This window comes from Achroia grisella, unplaced genomic scaffold, assembly GCF_030625045.1.
Source record: "Achroia grisella isolate CSIRO2021 unplaced genomic scaffold, CSIRO_AGI_Agris_v1 utg567, whole genome shotgun sequence".
Lineage (NCBI taxonomy): Eukaryota > Metazoa > Arthropoda > Insecta > Lepidoptera > Pyralidae > Achroia > Achroia grisella.
Window position 1 is genome coordinate 1,109,666 of NW_026712947.1, and position 17,210 is coordinate 1,126,875.

The 17,210-nt window shown below is 33.6% G+C and overlaps 1 protein-coding gene across 1 annotated transcript in view; it reads left to right on the forward strand.

Annotated features, from left to right (window-relative positions):
- The first annotated feature begins 8,335 nt into the window (after positions 1-8,335).
- LOC131848615 (synaptic vesicle glycoprotein 2B-like) overlaps positions 8,336-17,210 on the forward strand; it is a 31,959-nt gene continuing 23,084 nt past the window's right edge. The window contains exons 1-2 of the mRNA XM_059198534.1: positions 8,336-8,486; positions 12,152-12,235. Coding sequence (XP_059054517.1) covers positions 8,453-8,486; positions 12,152-12,235 — 118 coding nt within the window. The 5' untranslated portion in view covers positions 8,336-8,452. The remainder of the gene's footprint in view (positions 8,487-12,151; positions 12,236-17,210) is intronic.

The window sequence follows — 17,210 nt, forward strand, 5'->3', positions numbered from 1 at the left end:
TAATGAATGCAAATGGAGCTCCAGTGCATGTTTTAGAAAATAAGAATGTTCTAGATTTATTGTTAGTAGGATATTTTTGTTCATGATCAATTGTGTCTTAGAAATAATTATGTAATAAATTTTATGAATCAGATTTTGATTTTTATTGAAAAATCTTTATTCAAATAAACTCAATACAAGCACTTTGGAATAGTCATACTTTTTTATTCTACCTTCATTTATAACGCAGACTCAACACAAGAAGAAGGAACAAGAAGCTTACGTGTAGTTCTTTTAAATATTTTTTTTAAATGAATATTTTCACAATAACAAGTAATAGTCACGCATTGTCATAATCAACATAGAAACTGTTATCACTCATTCTTAGTTCAGATAATATTGTCTATGAGTAGTAAGTTTTTTCTAAAAAAAACCTCACGCAATTACCATAAAACGAATTAGTAACTTTAGTTAAACGGCATTTAGGTAAATTTAGTTTGTTATTATAACGTAAGCTTTTATTAGTGTAATTGCTAATTCTTTATGAAGACGACCCGGGATAAAAATCAGTGTTATGCAATTAGCATGAGCTATTTTTTATTGTAATTATAATAATATATTATAATTCAATATGACCAGGAACATGTAAAGATATACCGTTAATCTTCCTAAAATAAATATATTGTTAAGTTATACAGAAACAATATTTCCTGGCGGGCACTGAACGCGCGGTCGAGTGTCATAATACCTGTTGATCACGCGACCAGTGGCGTGGTTGGGTATGAAATTGAAGAATTAATCATATTCAAGTATTTATTACTATGTGCTTATATATACTTATATTTCTGTCAACACTCGACACCTTTTCATTGGTTCACGTGTCAACATAATTTAGATTTAACTTCAGCGTTAAACCAGTCCACTTTTTTTTAACTATTCTTTTTTTATTTGATCCCCCGTTTAATACAAATGGAGATTGATATTAGGACGACCTGAGCCGAGGTTCGAACCCATAGCAGTGTCCTCAGACTAAAATCGTATCCATTTATATTTAATCAACAGTCTAAAAATAAGTTTCAAGCTATTGCCTTTAAAAATGTCTATATCCACATACAACCTTTCACGTCCCCTTTCAACCCAATACAACCCTTTTTCTCATTAAAAAGTAGCTTATGTCCTTTCTCAGGGTGTAAACTAATGTTGTTAAGTATTAAGTAGTTTTGACGCGCCAGAGAGAAATATTTTCGCATTTTTAATATTAGTAAGAGCCATACTTACCTACAGGGAACCCTAAATAACAACCTTTTTGCAGACAAGCTGACAGTGCCAAGAATCATTTAAACCTCGGTTCCAGGAAGGGGTACTGCAATTTAATACGCGAGAAGAAATATCAGTTGCAAATAAAAGTGCATCGGCACAAAAGAATAACCGTTCCGAGAGAAAGTTTTAAATGATTACAAGTGTCGATTTTTTATTACTGTTGTGCACATAAATTTTGCGAGAGACTTATTATTTTTATACGGTTTCTGACAGTCGCAATATGATTTATTACATTATATTAAATTTTTATTATAAGGTTGCTGTGCAAATATATTTAAAATTAAAAAATCATTTATTGATGTAGGATATTTTAGCCGCTTATGAACGTTTTTTTACAATTCATACAGCACCAAGTTTAGTTTATAGTTACTAGAGACTTAGAGATAGTTACTACAGAAAGATAATAAAAATATAAATAATATAAAATATCTCGACCTGGCTCACGAGGTGACCGAAATGTGGGGGGTGATGTCCACCGAAATCATTCCAATCGTTATGTCGGTGAACGGTCTTACGGGGCGGCTCACTCCCATTCACACTCATTTTACGCCGGTTTCTCTCCCTAGGGCCCTGAACCCCGGCCGACTGTGCTTCTGCCGGGGGTATGTTGCCATCTCCTCTCCCTCCTTAAGAGGGGAGATGAGAATTTTTGGAAAAAAAAAATATCTCAGGACAATCCACACACCGCCATCTAGTCCCAAGCTAAGCAGAGCTTGTGTTATGGGTACTAGACAACTGATATAAATACATGGACACATTTTTTTTGGAAATAAATACATATTATACATAGAAAACACCCAGACCGATACAAATAATCATACACATGAATACAAATGTTTGTACCGTGTGAGGAATCGAACCCACGACCATCGGATAGTAAAGCGGTGTACTAAACCACTAGACCACAGAGGCCGTGTTTTGCTATATAAATTTAAAAAAAATAGGTGTTGGTGGTAGAAGGATTAAAATGACTACTATGTATTCTTATCAGTTATCTAGTACCCATAACACAAGCTTTAGCTAGCTTAATTTGAGTCTAGATGGCGCTGTGCAAATTGACCTGAGATTATTATTAAAACTTCTTTATTACAGGGTTCAAAACCTACATTTTGGAAGGATTTTAACAATATTCCAGGAGAATACTAGATAATCTGGCAACACTGGAGGCAGGGTTGACGTGTGAGGTAAGTTTCCACTAGTGTGGGATCGTCCCATCAAGTAGGTGGGGTACCTATGGTATATTGGATGTGGGCGCGGATCACAAACAGGCTATACTGTCGGTTTTTCTTTTACTTTTGTTTCTTTGAATGTTTCTAATGTACAGTTACTTACAAAACTGTTTACTATATACAGCTCGAATAGAACAAGAAAACAAAAATTGGAAAATTTACTTCTGTAGAATAAAACATCTTTTTTTAATGGATGATATTTTATTTAATGTGGGAGTGAATGAATGAATGAATGAATGAATGAATGAAACTCTTTATTGGTCCTCTCACAGAAAATACAATTATGTATAAAATGATAAAAAAATATATATAATACTTTATTGTAGTAGACAAAGAGGTAACAATGGGTGTTGTGTGATGATACTGTGATGTATATTGGAGGATGATATAATAAATAATAATTGCACAGTATATAACAATGTCGCTGCCGCTGTCTGTCCGTCCCTATATATGCTTAAATCTTTAAAACTACGCAAAGGATTTTGAAGCGGTTTTTTAATAGATAGTGATTCTAGAGGAAGGTTTATATGTAAAATACATGTACACCCAAAAAAAATGTAATGACTATTCAAAAGTGCTTCAATGTATAATATGTAAGTTTATTTGAATAAATGATTTTCTATTCTATTCTATTCTTATTCTATTCTATTTGAAGAATATTTTATTTTTAATTTAAAACACTTTTGTTGACAACTGTCTCTATCCACAACAGAGGCGCGCCATTCACGTACGGTTTTTGATTTACGGTCCAAATGTACACGATCCGGCCGCAATACATCGACTTGTATGTACTCTGATACTGTATGCATAAACTTACTTGAGTTACACCAATTTCTTATAGTTATATTTATCTTTAATACAAGCTTCCGTACTCGGGTTTTCCTGCATTTATAGCTCGATTAACAGACTCACTACTTATATGATAACCACAGATAACAGAATATTACATAATGATAACACATATGTGTTATCATTATGTAAGTATAGTATATATAGTAAGAATATTCTTACTATATATACTATACATATACATATACACATACTATACATATTCTTTCACATATTTTTATTCACGCGAGAGTTTGTGAGTTCCATACTCACATTTACACTTACATGTTTGTTACTCTATCACGTAGAAAATACTAAACGGATTTTCATGAAACTTCACAGTGATATAGTTTGTACATTAGAATAACGTATAGTCTATAATTTAAATAGATATTATGCAAATTTGGCGAAATATGTGATGACAAATGACAAGTAAGTGCGCGACAAAGTTGCGTCGGTCAGCAAGTTATCTATAAACTAAAACACTAAGCAAAATCTTTGTATCCCTTCTACAAAAATGGCGCGGATGGAGGGATATGAAATTTCCCACACCTATAGTTTGTATACACCTATAGATGTCATTACAAACATTAAAGTGATTTTGATAAACTTCAACAGTTGCCAAAGTCTGGAAGCCGATGTGTAATAAGCCGGTCAAATCGCTTGAATAGAACAGAAATCATTTATTCAAATAAACTTAATTTAAGCACTTTTGAATAGTCATAACAATTTGTTTTTTATCTATCACTCGTTCGGAAAGCTGTCTCATCACAAGAAGAACGAGCAAGAAACTTGTGTGTTCTTTTAAATAATCCTTGTAAGTTTACATTTACAAGTCGAAACGTGTGAATACAAACTACCAACCAGCAATAATTTTTTTGGGACAAATATAAATATAATCGAAGGTTTCCCAAACAATGTAATAATAATCTGCAAATAGATTACCTAATGCATAGTCGTTATTTTTTTCTATTATTACGCTTACTTCTTCTTAACTATTGTATTCTGACTACCACGAGAGTAAACACGTTATTTTGAGAACTTCTAAATGAAATGAAATCGAAACAAATCTTTCTTTCTTACAATAATAGTACCTAATTAACTTGGGTCTAGATGGCGCTGTGTGAATTGTCCTGGGATTATTATTATAAAGATTTGATTATTTGCACTAGGCTGTAATAAGCTCTGAAACTACTAGACTGATTTGAATTTTTCTACCATTAGAATCCTACCTTATCTTTGATAAATGAGATGTTTTCAAAAACGTTAAGAAACCGTGTGAACTTCTATGTAACCCAGTCAGTCACCTTTGAGTTATTTAGTTATTAGATATTTAGATTGTTTTTTTAATTTGAATTTGAATATATTTCTCATTCATTCGCCATGACTTCAGCCGACTTCATCTTCATCCTAACCACAAAAAATCTATTTCCAGGTGCAGCCACCACGGAAGATCACTGCATTTTTTGCTCGCCCATCTTCTAAAATCCAATACCTACTAATTAACCAAACATTTAAACCTAATTAATTCTAAACGTCTACAAAACAGAGTCTATTTTTTATTAAAATCTAGCAATTGATACATTTGCTTCGCTTCCGAAAGTGGTTTTGTTTTTTCCGTGTGTTTATTGGATAGAAATAAATTAGGAAAATCTTCGGATATTTGTTTTAGTAATTTCGCGATTTCCGCTCTATTAGAAAGTAATACGATATTAACAGCTTTTTCTGTTGTATTTCCCATTACATGATGTATTCAAAAGTGCTTAAAATTAAGTTTATTTCTATTTTATTAAAATTTACATTTTTGTTTTAAATTGACTATAAAATTTTTCGTAATAAATACATTTTACCTACCATCCAGTTCAATATACAGATTCCTTTTTTTTTCGGACTATTCTAATGCTGTTATCGGTAGGTGGACTTTACAGGTTCACCGGACGATAGGTGACGAGTGCAGATGGCACGCCAAACCCTTGGAAGGACTTATGGAGCGGCTGAAGGCCAACTGACGGATACGTTGGCACTTTATCTGAGGGCACCGCTAGGAGTTATAACCTCGGCTCAGGCCATTGTAATTTAGATACCTCAACTGTATTTATTATTAAAGTTAGCTTTTTCGCGTTTAAAGATTTTTTGTTTTTAATAAATAGATGATATGTTTCACTCGTCTGTGCTAACGGTTTACGCTGGCGGGGTACCAGTGAAGTATGATAAGATGAGCATGAGGTCAGCTCACTTAGCCCATCGTGGTAACTTCACCAGGAATTTATCAAGATGGTTTCCAAGGGGAACCGCGTGGAGGTCAACCTAACAATGGGGTCATAAGTCTACATTACTAACAATTAATTTCCTTCCCCCCAACATACAACTTTTATAGGTGTCTATGTATAGCATAAAAAATGCATGTATAATAATAAAAATTAAAGTGAACTGTATATGCATACATTTTAATGTCAAATTAGTTTTAATCTTATATATAAAATTCTCGTGTGACAATTTTCGTTCCCATACTCCTCCGAAATGGCTTGACCGATTCTCATGAAATTTTGTGAGCGTAATGAGTAGGTCTGAGAATCGGCCAACATCTATTTATCATACCCCTAAATGTTAGGGGAAGTCTACCACAATTTTTTTTTTTATTTTAAGGCAAAACAACATTTGCCGGGACAGCTAATTTTAATATGAAAATGAACGTATCAAGTCACGTACCGACCTATTACATTTGACACGACAAAAATAGCCCATTGTTGTAATGTTGCCGCAATTTGCCCGTCAATCCATGCAGAATTTTATTTCGGGGAATTATAATACCTATTTATTAGGTTTTCTATTTGGCATTGCTTCGGTGGTTATAGAGTTACAAATTTCTAGAACGGCCTCCACAAATCCAGAGGGATTTGGATCCTTTGGATTATTTTTTATGAGATTATTTCAAAGAAGCAGTTTATGAGAAAAATATTTCCCATGAAAGAGAGTTACAAGAAATGTTGCTGAAATAGTAAAAAACAATGAACGGGCTTGTAGAAGTTTACGCAGAAACTTTCTAAGAAGGTGTTGATTATGCATAAGGGCAAGAGGAAGACATTTTGATCATATCCTGTAATAAAAAATTAATAAAAGGATTTTACAAAAATCGTATTTTTACTTTACTGAAAATATTCCATGATATCCCATGAATGGAATAAGAAAAATCTTACTCTGTACGTTAGAATTATACCTTCTTAGAATAAGTATGAGATGTAGATATTTTTTAAATTAAGTTTCAAAAGGTTACGTTATTTTTCACCAGCTTTGTTCAAATTTCAGTTAGAAAATATTTAAACGTAAATTTGCATCTAGTTTATGTACTAATTTTATTATTGTTGTTCAATATACTTGAATATCATTTTAATTAGGAAGGCTTATGTATTCTTAAAACTAGACAGCTAAAATGGCGCTGGGTTGGCCACACATCACGTGGAGAGAATAAATGGAGCAAGGTTATAACTACTTAATACCCAAGATAAGGACATAGACCAAATAGAAGATGGAAGGATGAAATAGTTAGAACAGCAGGGTAGCTATGGACCAGGATCACACAAGACAGAACAGAATGGAAAAGATTATAGAAGGCTTAAGATGCTTGGAAGCAAGCAGATGGCCTAGAACTAGATATAGTATACAAAGCAAGAAAAAAACTTTAAATAAAAAATCAGAATAAAGGGCTATAATAAAATATGTATTCTTAACTACCTTGAACAAAATACAACAATAAAATAAAAAAAAACAAATATGGTAAAATTTAATATTTATCTTACATGGATGATATTTTCACCACATTTTTAAAACAAAGCATAACTTAATAACTACAAGACCTAAGACTATAAATTTTAGTATTTTTGTTAGATAATATATAAGGTCTCACTACCCCCCGTAACCCGTTGGTCCACTACTTACGGGACAAAAGTAACAATTAAATCCTTAAGCAATGGTAAATAAGAACGCTTAACATATAATTGTATGCCGCGCCAATAGTGGTGAAATGACACCATTACAAGTATCACGTGTTTCGCAGGAAGTGAAAGCTCATTGCAATTAACTTGACAGGTTGGCTGAGCTGATCTATAGATCGGGTTAATGATTGTTAGGCTTTCTAGGGTTAAACTTTTCTAAATACGCATTCGTATCTTCACGCCAGTACACTAATAGGATAGACAGACTGGAAGAAGTACTATTATTACAAATAGAAAGTGTTTCTATCTGTCAGTTATGTTTGTTACCTTTTCAGAAATGTTTAAATGACCTAATAAATGGAATTAATATAGTTTGTATCATGAGGCCAACCTCATATATTATACTAGCTACTGGCCCCGGCTTCGCCCGGGTGTACATGTATTATAAAAACTTTCCTTCCCTTAAACCTTCCTCTAGAATCACTCTATCTATTAAAAAAACCGTTTCAAAATCCGTTGCGTAGTTTTAAGGATTTAAGCAATCGTAGGGACGGACAGACAGCGACAGCGACTTTGTTTTAGACTATGTTGTTGTCATCACAACAACAACAACAACAACAAAATATACAGGTCCTCTATTACATTGGAAATTTAGTTACTTGGTTTATATGAATTAGTACGTTTATATAAATCTATATATTATGTTATCTGTGGTTATACCATGTGTTTGGGTATCGGTATTACCATCGCCGAACAGTCAGTCTGAAATATAAATTGACCCACTTAGTGTAGGTGAGGCCAAATTCAAACATACGTCTATAAATCGACTACCAAGCCATTTTACAATAAAAAATAAATACATTTAAACATTAAAAAAATATATATATAGACTTGAACAGACTGACAACCATTCCTATTTAGCAGTAGTATGAGTATTACATGTGTACTTAAGAATTATGGGGATACATAAAACATGGGTGCCGCCTCTATGCGTACTAAGCGCTGTGGTTGACAATGCCACGGCCATTCCGGGCAGTGCGCCTCTGACATCGTGGCGCGCGGTCAGCGACATCAACCCTGGTTGGCGGGAATTTTAAAATTCGAACTTCGAACGCGAATTCCATGGTGTAGTGAATATTAAAAATAAAACTAGTGATTGAAAAAATGGTTTGTAAAGTGACACCAAGGATTAGCTCTCGTAAGTTTATATTCTTTTTATTTTATTTTTGTTTTTTAATTTATTAATTTCTAGTGTGATATCTTTTTTAAAATAATTTAATATTAATTAATTAAATAGATGTCTAATTTTACATAATATTATTTTATTTTTGTAACATAATAGGTACGTTCTTTATTACGATATTTTCAATATTTGAATACAAAATTAAAAACTATTTGGTGTAAATTTGTTAAAACGTAGTAGTTACCAGTTTAGTGCATTCCAAACATAAATTATGGCGGGAAAATATAATATAGCACCTCTATACATAACTATATTTTTTTACTGAGTATATGGATTCATGCAGATTATTTTTAAAGACATCAGCTATATTCATTTATTATATCAAAGATTTTAAACTATTATTAAGTTTAATGTAAAACGTAAATACCGAATAACTGTAAAATTTTCACTTTTTTAAATTAAAGTATTTTTAAGTAGTTTCGGAAATTCAAGATAGGATTTCTTTTAAAAGTTTACTTGTTTATTTATTTCAACTAGACACTAACTATATGTATAACAGCTTTTTCTTTCTCTATCTCTGGAGATTAGTATTAGAATTAGTTTTAATGAATAGTTATAATTAAATACATTTATAATATAGATAGAAAACACCCAGAGCTACCCAAACAATCATACTTATGAATACAAATTTTTGTACCGGGCGAGGAATCGAAATTGCGACCATTGGAATTAAAGCGATGTGCTGAACAACTAGACTACCGCGGTTATCACATTACATTTTTTTAAATGGATAATAATGGAATGGTGCACCTTTCTACGTTAACGGTTTACACTGACGGGGCACCAGTGGAGGATCATAAGATGAACATGAGTTCAGGTCAGTTAGTCTATCGTGACAAATTCACTAGGAAATTATCACGATGGTTTTCAGTGGGCTCCGCGTGGAGATCAACCTGCAATGGGGTCATTGATCTCCACGCGGAGCTGGACTGATGGACTGATGACCATCAGTCCACATTAATACCAACCCTTTTCCCTTGTTATATTAGATTATCAGCTACTCGCCCTGGATTCGCACGGGTGTACATATATTCTACATACCTTCCTCTTGAATCACTCTATCTATTAAAAAAACCGCTTCAAAATCCATTGCGTAGTTTTAAAGATTTAAGCATACACAGGGACGGACAGACGGCGACAGCGACTTTGTTTTATACTATGTAGTGATGACATAGCGAAACTTCGACTTGTCAAGTATTACGTTCTGATCTATGTCCACTCTGTCCACCTCATCTTGGATTATAGTCGTGAAGATTGTATCATTTATTAGTATTATAGTTCTAATACAAGTGCATATAACAAACAAGCAATATATGTAATTTAAAAACAATGTTAAAACACTACAATCATTAGAAAGATAATTATTCCTATTGAGTTGGACAAAGACAACTGTGATTCACTGTCATAGTTAAATTTAAAACAAATTTTGAGAACAATTAACTGGAAATAACAAGGTTATTTATTAAAGTGTGAACTGAAATTATCGTAATTTTTTTTTAATTATTACATATTGACAACTCACTACTAAATTCTATTCGTATGTTTGATGTTTTGATTTTTATTATAATTATTGCTGTTTCGTTAGTTATATTCATACAAAATCATAACATATTATTATTATAAGTTGTAATATATTACAACTATACTTACTAGCTATACGACCTCGGTGGTCTAGCGGTCTAGCACACCGCTTTACGTCCGATGGTCGCGGGTTCGATTCCTCGCACGGCACATTTGTATGATCATGTTTGTATCGGTCTGGGTGTTTTCTATGTATAATATGTATATATTTACGAAAAAAAATTATCTATGTATATGTATCAGTTATCTAGTACCCGTAACACAAGCTTTAGCTAGCTTAACTTGGGACTAGATGGCGCTGTGTGAATTATCTTGAGATTATTATTATTATTATACTTATTTTATTAATATAAGACAATTGAGGGCCTTGGTGGTCAATGGTTTATCACACCGCTTTACTTCCTATGGTCATCATCACCATAAGCCTACTGCAGTCCACTACTGGAAAACCTGTACCTCTCCCAAGACACGGCATTGGGCACAATTTTCAGCCCATCTCTTCCAGTTATTAACCCTACCTATGTTGTCTCTCCACCCAGCTGCGGGGCGTCCTACACTACGTTTGTCAATTCACGGTTTCCATTCCAGAACACGTCTTCGATAACGAGCATCGGTTCTGCGACAGATATGACCAATTCACTGCCACTTCAACTCACAAATACGAATTCCGATGGTCTCGGGTTCGATTCCTCGCACGGTAGAAATATTTGTATTCATGAGTATCCTTGTTTGTATAGGTCTGGGTGTTTGCTATGATTATATATGTATTTACAAAAAAAAACAGTTGTCTTGTACCCATAACACAAGCTCTGCTTACCGTGGGACTAGATGGCGCTGTGTTAATTGTACAGGGTTATTTATTTATAAGCAAATAGGCATATTAAGAAACAATTACAAAAAAATAATCATTGTAATCCAACGCGGCACATCGAGGCAGCGTACCCAAGATACTGGCAGCGTTGCCTCTTTGAATGGCCATACTTACCCTCTGGGCAAAGTAGCTATCAGCTCTATGGTCACTAGTAACTTCGATGATCCGTTGAAATACTCGTCAAAAATCATTTAGCTTAAATAATTCACATAGCGCCATCTAGTCATAAGCTAAGCAGAATTTGTGTTATCCGTTCTGTTATCAACCCCTATTTTTAATAGCAATATTAATTTATACGTCAAAACAGCATTTGCTGGGAATATATATCGGAGAAAAATATTATTAAAGATCTGATGGAGATATTCAGTGGATTACAGATATACAGCAGTAAATATAATTTACTCTCGTTCCGATCAGTTGCACGTTACATATCAACTGTTACTTATCAACATTACTTAGTTTAAATGTGATGGATTATACTTTTTCTACTTACATCAATGTGCCTAATACGGTCTCTTAATCCATTACATTTAAGACACTCTACATCTCTACATTTAAATACTTTACTCTCTGCTACCAAAATGTTAGGGAGAATATAGGGAAAAATATGTGTGGAAACGTCTGTCTCGTACCTGTATGGTTCTGCGGATTTCTTGGGCTTCAGGGTCTCGAAGATATCTTCGCTAGCTTTCCAGTTTCATAGTAGGTTTCACAGTAGGTTTAACACAGTTCTAATTTATTTTAATTCACAACAAATGCGCGCGCGTCATGGCCGCTGTACGGTCAGTTCAGTACTGTTGGTAAGGGAGGGGAACAGAAACCGCGGGAACACAAACTAACGGACTCTAATATAATAATCTGTGCTTACGATGGTACAGGGTAGATTTTGAACAATATAGATATATTAGAATTGTCATTAAACAAGTAAAAAGCCTGGAAATTGACATCCGGGAAGAAAAGATAGCAAAAAAACTGACATATAGCGTTAAGTGGCCCGGCGGTAAAATTCACTAGTCCCAGAAACCTGCGTAATTACTTTCTTCTTTTTGAACGGGAAAATCCTTGTTTGCCCATACTTTTCCCAGAGGCTTTAGACCTACTGTCCGATATCCAAGGAACTTATTGGTTCTAAATAAAAAAATAATACATTTCATTCTTTATCTTGCAGCCACGCAAAGGAGTGCCAATAATGAATCACAGGACACACAAACACAAGAAGTCGTGGACTATGAAACCGCTTTGGATTTGGCTGGTATGTACATATAACAATTATAACTTCCAATTGGTTTTTTTATACTACGATGTCGGCAAGCAAGCAAGCAACCGTAGTTAAAATGCTGACATTTCACAAAATTTTTCGTATCTGCCTGATTTGAACTGACGATCTCTCTTGTCTATAAACAGGGTTGATAACCACAAGACAATGATACTCATCGATGTATCCATACTATTATTATAAGTTTCTCTGTTCCTGTTAACTTTTCTCGAATAAGGGCTGAAAGGATATGAATAAAATACATTTTTTTTATATAAAGATACTTTTGACCTTTAAACGACAATTAAAACAAAAGCTTTCATTCTTTAATCTATAAAAGAAATTGTCGGACCAATAATAAATTATATATACATAAATATATACATAGAAAACACCCAGACCGATACAAACAATCATATGAATATAAATGTTTGCACAGTCCGAGGAATTGAACCCGCGACCTATGGAAGTAGAGCGGTGTATCAAACCGCTAGACCACCGAGGTCTTCAATTATAGATTAATAATACACATACTTATATCACGAATAGAAATAACTGATGTCGTTTGTGTTATCGATAAAACATCACGTAGTTATTGAGTGATCTAAATACCGTAATTGTAGGACACAGCAGGGATGTTAGGCAGCTCCGCAACCGTAAACGATCGGATATCCGATACAAAAAAATATTCGTAACCGTAACTGAATCCGAAATAAAAGTTTCGGATAATATCGGACAGGGGCGGAGCCTAATTGAGACACGTTATATAACCATTTTATTAGCTATTTGTATTTTACTTAAAAAATTAATATCCGTAACCGAAATTATCCGAAACTAACGGATGATCCTAAATAATTTCATATCTATATATGTATCCGTATCCGGTATAATAATCATTCCTATATCTGAAACGTATCCGTATCCGAACTTTTATATCCATAACATCCCTAGTACACAGTACTGGCTGGAAGGGGTGAGTGGGATGAGTAATGGTTAACAGAAGTCCTGTAAATATTGTGTATGAAACGTCTCATATTATCATGACGATATTATTTAGGCCAGTAGTGGGCAAAATTTTTTAACGGGCCACAAAATTTTAGAAATTCTAGAGGGCCAGAATTATAGAAAAAAATGCGTTTTTCATTTTGTTTTAATAATAATAATAATTTATTTGCTTACCACATGGTAGTTTCTGATCTTTTTAACTAATAAAAGTACATGATATGCACCCCTTACCCCTTATGCAAATATTCAAATTAAATCATATTCAATTTAATATAAAATGATGTCATTACATTACGAATACCCACAAATACATTTAGAATAGAATAGAATAACATTTATTTCATAAAATGTAACTTAAGTAACATTGTAACTATAACCCCATACTAGGCTATGCCTATATCGTGTATATTTAATAATAATAATAATAATAAACTTTATTGGCCAATAAAACACTTTTACATTTAATACACAATAAGGCGAACCACACACTAGACATGTAAGTCTGTATCGTGTGGTTCAGAGGATATCATTACACATAATTGATGCTCGGCTGACTTTAATGAAATAACTTAACAAGATAGATAGATAGATAGATAAAAATCTTTATTCGTATCCCGATAACAAAGATAGTACAAACAAAATTCAAATAACACATAAGAATAGTAAATAATTATAAAAAAAAAAAAAAAAATACAACACATAATACTTTAACTTCCACATAAAATAAAAAACATAAAATAAACATTAATATATATTATATTAGGTGCCACAGGGATACGAAAGGGTTGAGCTACTCAGTGAACAATTTGCTCAGCGAGCAAAACACTGATTTTCAGTAGCAGCCCAGTGGTGGTGCGATCGCGTGCAGCGACATATTCACTCAACAATCTTAATGTTACCAAAATTTAAATTAAACTAATTCTTAATAAAAATAATAGAAGAAAAAAATAATAAAATAAATAAATCAAAATGTATCAATATCAATATCAATTCAAATACAAATAACTGTTGACGCAGACCATTACCTAAGCGACCAAAGGCTTTCAAAAAATAATAATAATATATAAATGCTAGGAATTGTCTAGTAGAAAAAGTTTTATCTTTTTCTTAAATACCTGTTTTGAAGTAATGGCTCTTATAGGTGGAGGGATATTATTCCAGCATTTAGTCGCCTGGTAGCGGAAACTTCCCGTAAAAGCAACAGTTCGGTGAGAATACATTGCTAAAGGAACCCGTGCTGATCTAGGGACGCCGACATAATGACTTTCAAAAGATGAAAATTTTAATTTATTATATAAGTATTCTGGATTTTTAAATGTCATTATATCAAACATCAGTACTGCGAGATGCAACCGCCTTCGTGATTCCATGTTAAGAATTGATGCATTATTTAGAAATGGAGAGACATGAGTACGTGGAGGTATGTCAAAACAGAAGCGGCCACAAGCATTTTGTACGCGTTGCATTATATTCCGAGAATTACATACAAGGCGAGGACCATATACTAGATCACCGTAATTGAACTTAGAGAGAATAAGGGACTCACATAATAATATTCTTACTCTCTCTGTGAGATAATTACGTACTTTATATAATATTTTTAAACGGTAGAAACAGTCTCGGACTACATTTAATACATGACGCTCGAATCGCAACTGGCTATCAAAAATAATACCCAGATTTTTTGCCTCATCAACACGTACAAGATCAGTTCCAAGTATCTTCACGGAGGGACTTCTACTTAGAATGGCTTCTTTCTGGTTTTTTGAGCCAATGACCATGAATTTAGATTTAGATGGGTTAAGGACTAGAGCATTATTAATTGACCAATGAGCAATTCGATCTAGATCTTCATTTAAAGCCTGTACCGCTACGTTAAGCTTATCAGGACGTTCAGAAATGTACAGCTGAACGTCATCTGCATAACAATGGTATTGGCAATTCCTTATTACGTTTGATAGATCAGCGCTGTATAAAATAAACAAAAGCGGACCAAGTATTGATCCCTGTGGAACGCCTCTTTTAACTGATCCAGGATCCGACAATAAATGACACCCATCATCCTTTAAGAGTTTAACAATTTGATAACGATTACTTAAATAACTATGAAACCAATGCACTGTTTGTGACTCAAATCCATAATAAGACATTTTCGAGAGAAGTAAAGGAATATTTAAACTTTCAAATGCACGAGAGAAATCCAGAAGGGTCAGTAATGAGCCTCTTCCTCCATCCTGCTCAATTAATAAATTGTCAGTAACATCCAATAATGCTGTTATAGTACCACGTCCCTTCCGGAAACCCGACTGTAAACTTGGAAGTATGTTGCTCGCTTCAACATATTCAAGTAACTGTTCATTTACGGCTTTTTCTAAGATCTTGGACAAAAACGGTAAAATATTTATAGGTCTGAGATCCTTTAAATCATTTGGTTGGGTAACCTTGGATATGGGTGTAATTAGTGCTATCTTCCATTGATCGGGAACTATGCCTTTTAAAATTGATTCATTAACTATGGCAGTAATAATAGGTAGGGTATGTGGGAGAGTAAACAAAATCATGTCTCGAGTTATACCATCACTGCCTATACAATTAGACTTAACTGTGTTTATGTACCTAAGCACGTCGTTTTCACTTACAGGGCGCAAAATAAATGAATTTGACGTGGACCTAAAATTTTCAAAATATGACAAATTAGATATGGGAACAGAATCAGGACCAGGCACATCTAAAAAGTGGTTATTAATTAAATTAGGGTCCTTAAACTTATTTGATAGGCATTCATTTTTATCTGAATCAGTAATAATTTTCTCTTTTATATTTTTCCAAAATTTTTTACCACTATTAACATTCAAATTAACAAAATGATTGTAATAGGCTCGTTTCTCACTTTCGATACTTTTTGAGACTAATTTCTTCAGTTCTTTGTAATAATTCTTATGCGTTTCAGATCCTGATTTGCGATATTTATTATGAGCTTTATTACGCAGTTGAATCATTAATTTAATCACATCAGTAATCCATGGTAGTGGTGTAGCGTGTTTAAATTTCGTTGTAACCAATGGCGCATGTTGATCAAATAGAGACAACAATAAGAAGTTGAATTTATCTACCATGGAATTAACTGATGACATTTTTGATACTGATTCCCAATTCAGTACTATAAGATCCCTGTTAAATTGATCATTATTTATTTTGTTCATAGGTCTATATGTAACAAAACTTGGCAGTACTTTCGTTTTCTTTAAATTTAAACTAATATTTACCATTGAATGACCCAGGGATCCGGTAATATTGTCCACAGTTACGTCACGAATTTTACAATTAGTACACACAAGATCGATAAGTGTTTCAGAACTCACCGAAGTGTGCGTAGGGTCTTTTACTACCTGTTCCAAATTAAGATACCTCAGAAATTGATCAATTTTCACGAAGCCAATACTAGATTTATCCAGCATATTTACATTGAAATCTCCCAGCAAAACCATGTACTTGAAGTTAGAAAAGTGGGAAACAGATTCAGTTAACGCATCAATGAATGTATCTATTTTCAGCCACTGTGGTCTGTATGCTGTTCCTATGATTATGCGATGACCATTTACTCGTATCGATAGCCACATTTGTTCGATGTTATTTTCGGGATGTTTCAAGAAGCGTACTCGTACATCTCTTTTGAAGTAGAACGCAACACCACCACCTCTACCACCACAAATGTGTCTTGGGCGCGGTTTGTTGCGCAGTCGATAGCCGGGTGCTACTGGCGCACGTGCCTCTTGTCCTTCCGGCAACCACGTTTCATTTATAGCTATTATGTCAGGTTCAAATCGATTCATCGCTATCAGAAAATCATCGTGACCCGTGTTTAGAGATCCAGCATTATAAAGACCTAACTTAAGATATTTTGTTTTAGAATTGAAAGCTAATATAATATAATAAAAATACCAGGCTACATGAATTGATCCCAAGG